Source organism: Elephantulus edwardii, unplaced genomic scaffold (assembly GCF_000299155.1).
Source record: "Elephantulus edwardii isolate Elephantulus edwardi_28Jun2011 unplaced genomic scaffold, EleEdw1.0 scaffold00036, whole genome shotgun sequence".
Lineage (NCBI taxonomy): Eukaryota > Metazoa > Chordata > Mammalia > Macroscelidea > Macroscelididae > Elephantulus > Elephantulus edwardii.
Window position 1 is genome coordinate 1,276,116 of NW_006399786.1, and position 2,006 is coordinate 1,278,121.

Sequence of the window (2,006 nt, forward strand, 5' to 3'; positions counted from 1 at the left end):
CACACACACACACACACACACGTCTACACAGGGGCGCGCGTCAATTAGCCCTAGAGCTTCGCTTACCTGCTCTGCCAATTGGTGTAAGAGCAAGAGAAAGTCCACAGAGCAGCCAAAAGGACATCTCCATTCCAGCTGCGCGAATACAGGAGGGGGAAGGGCAAGAGTGAGGGCGGGAGAGCTTCCTCCAAGGCGCAAAACACTGCTTCCACCTCCAGGAGTCGCGAAGATTCCAACTCAGGTAACTGATCTGCCCTTCTTTATGCGGAGCTACCCTCTTTGGCCCCACATTTCTCTGAAGATGTGCCCCATGACTCTTCCTTCCCAGGCTCCTTTATGGAATCCAGCTCCAGGAACTCTGTCTGCCAGCAGAGAGGTCAGACCTGGAGGCGTGGAGGGGAGAGGTGGAGGTAAAATGTCAGCAGGAGTGAAGTTACTGAGTGTCATCTTCTCACATCTGCAGACCGCAGAATAGGGGTCCAACGCCCCAGAAAGGCTCGGGGCCCCACTTCAGACCCTGCGCATCCCCATACAAGCCACCAACCCCGGAGGCCCCGCGAGGGTCCCGGCCTGTGCACCCGGAAAAGCCTCGCCAACGCGAGCACCACCTCCTTCCCCACCCTCTCTGCCTCCAGGGGCTTTCTCCCCTTTGGAATCCGCAGGAGCTCGGATACTGGCTCTCTTGGGAGAAGGCAGCTCTGGCCTACCTGGCAAAGGGAGGTGGGAAAAGACAGAGCAACAAGAAACCTCAAAGGCAGGCGCAGACTCCGCTTCTTCGCCCCCAGACGGAATCAGCTCGCCCCCAGGTCGCCCCGGCCAGTTGGGACACCAGGTTCTCTCTCTTAAGTGCCCGCACATTTCTGCCACCCGGTCTCCTGCTTCACCTGTCCTGCCGGCAATGGTTGAACCAGCTAAATACCCATCCGCGCCTGGCTCAGCCACAGGTTCTCCAACAAGTGTCTTACCTGCCTACCCAGTTTGCAGCTTCTGCTGAGTTCACGGAAAGTAGAAAAGCCCTTACAGGTCCCAGGGCCGTGTCACGCATTCCCATGCCCGGGTAGTTCCTCACCTCCAGCGGGAGAGTAGGAAGGAACAGGCATCACAGGAGAAGTGTATTGAGAGGCTTTTCTCTACTCTTTAGGCAGCTGAGAGTCCTTTATCAACAGAAATGGTTACTTACATCTGTTCGCATTTGTTTGTAGAAACAAATTTATTCTTATGAAGTCTTCTGTGACCAGTGATTGCATGTCCTAACTTGACCTAAACTGGAACGCCCAACAAGTGGGGTGAGATCCCAGAGCATGTGAGAGATATTATGAATCTGCCTGAGTCACGGTCTTCACTGCCTTATGACAGATGCTCCCAAGGCCACCCTGTGCCACTAGGAATGTAAAAAGGGCTCCTGTAAAAAAAAAACACAAAACAAAACAAAAAAAAAAAAACCAATAAAACCTTGGGGATAGGATAGTAGCAACAGGGACAGACCTGTCACCAAGTCATCAAGGGACACCCAGGTAGAATCCAGTGGCTCAGAAAAAAAGAAGTGAAAAGTAATCTCCATTCAACAGGTAGAGTCTTGGTCGAGCTATTTCTGCTCCTGTTTATGTGTTTCTAGTGGCTTCATCGGGGGAGCAGTTACTGCTAACCCAATGTTGGTACCTCTCTGGCAGTTAGTTCAGTGCCACCAGCATCTCCAAGGGAGAGAGATGAGCAATCTCTTCCCACGTGGTTTAAAGCCTCTGAGAAGCACTGGACGGACAGCGGTGAGCAGGTTCCACTCCACGACAATGACAGTCGTGAATGAGTTGTGGGGCCGGGGAATATGAGGAGCATCCACAGGAAGCCGCAGAGTGCTTGATTGACCTCTAAAACTTCCTATGACAAGCTAGAAGCCAGCTGCTTGACATTTTTATATTCTCAGAAATGATTTAGCATTCCAAGTGCTTATATGTATTGGGGTTTATTATAGTAGAAATCAAACCAGAAAAAAATGCTGAACCTTGATT

The 2,006-nt window shown here is 51.6% G+C and overlaps 1 protein-coding gene across 1 annotated transcript in view; it reads right to left on the bottom strand.

Annotated features, from left to right (window-relative positions):
• Positions 1-1,051, bottom strand: part of IL1RL2 (interleukin 1 receptor-like 2) — a 55,992-nt gene extending 54,941 nt beyond the window's left edge. Inside the window, 3 exon segments of the mRNA XM_006884603.1 lie at positions 67-135; positions 534-703; positions 966-1,051. Coding sequence (XP_006884665.1) covers positions 67-135; positions 534-703; positions 966-1,051 — 325 coding nt within the window.
• Positions 1,052-2,006: the final 955 nt, after the last annotated feature.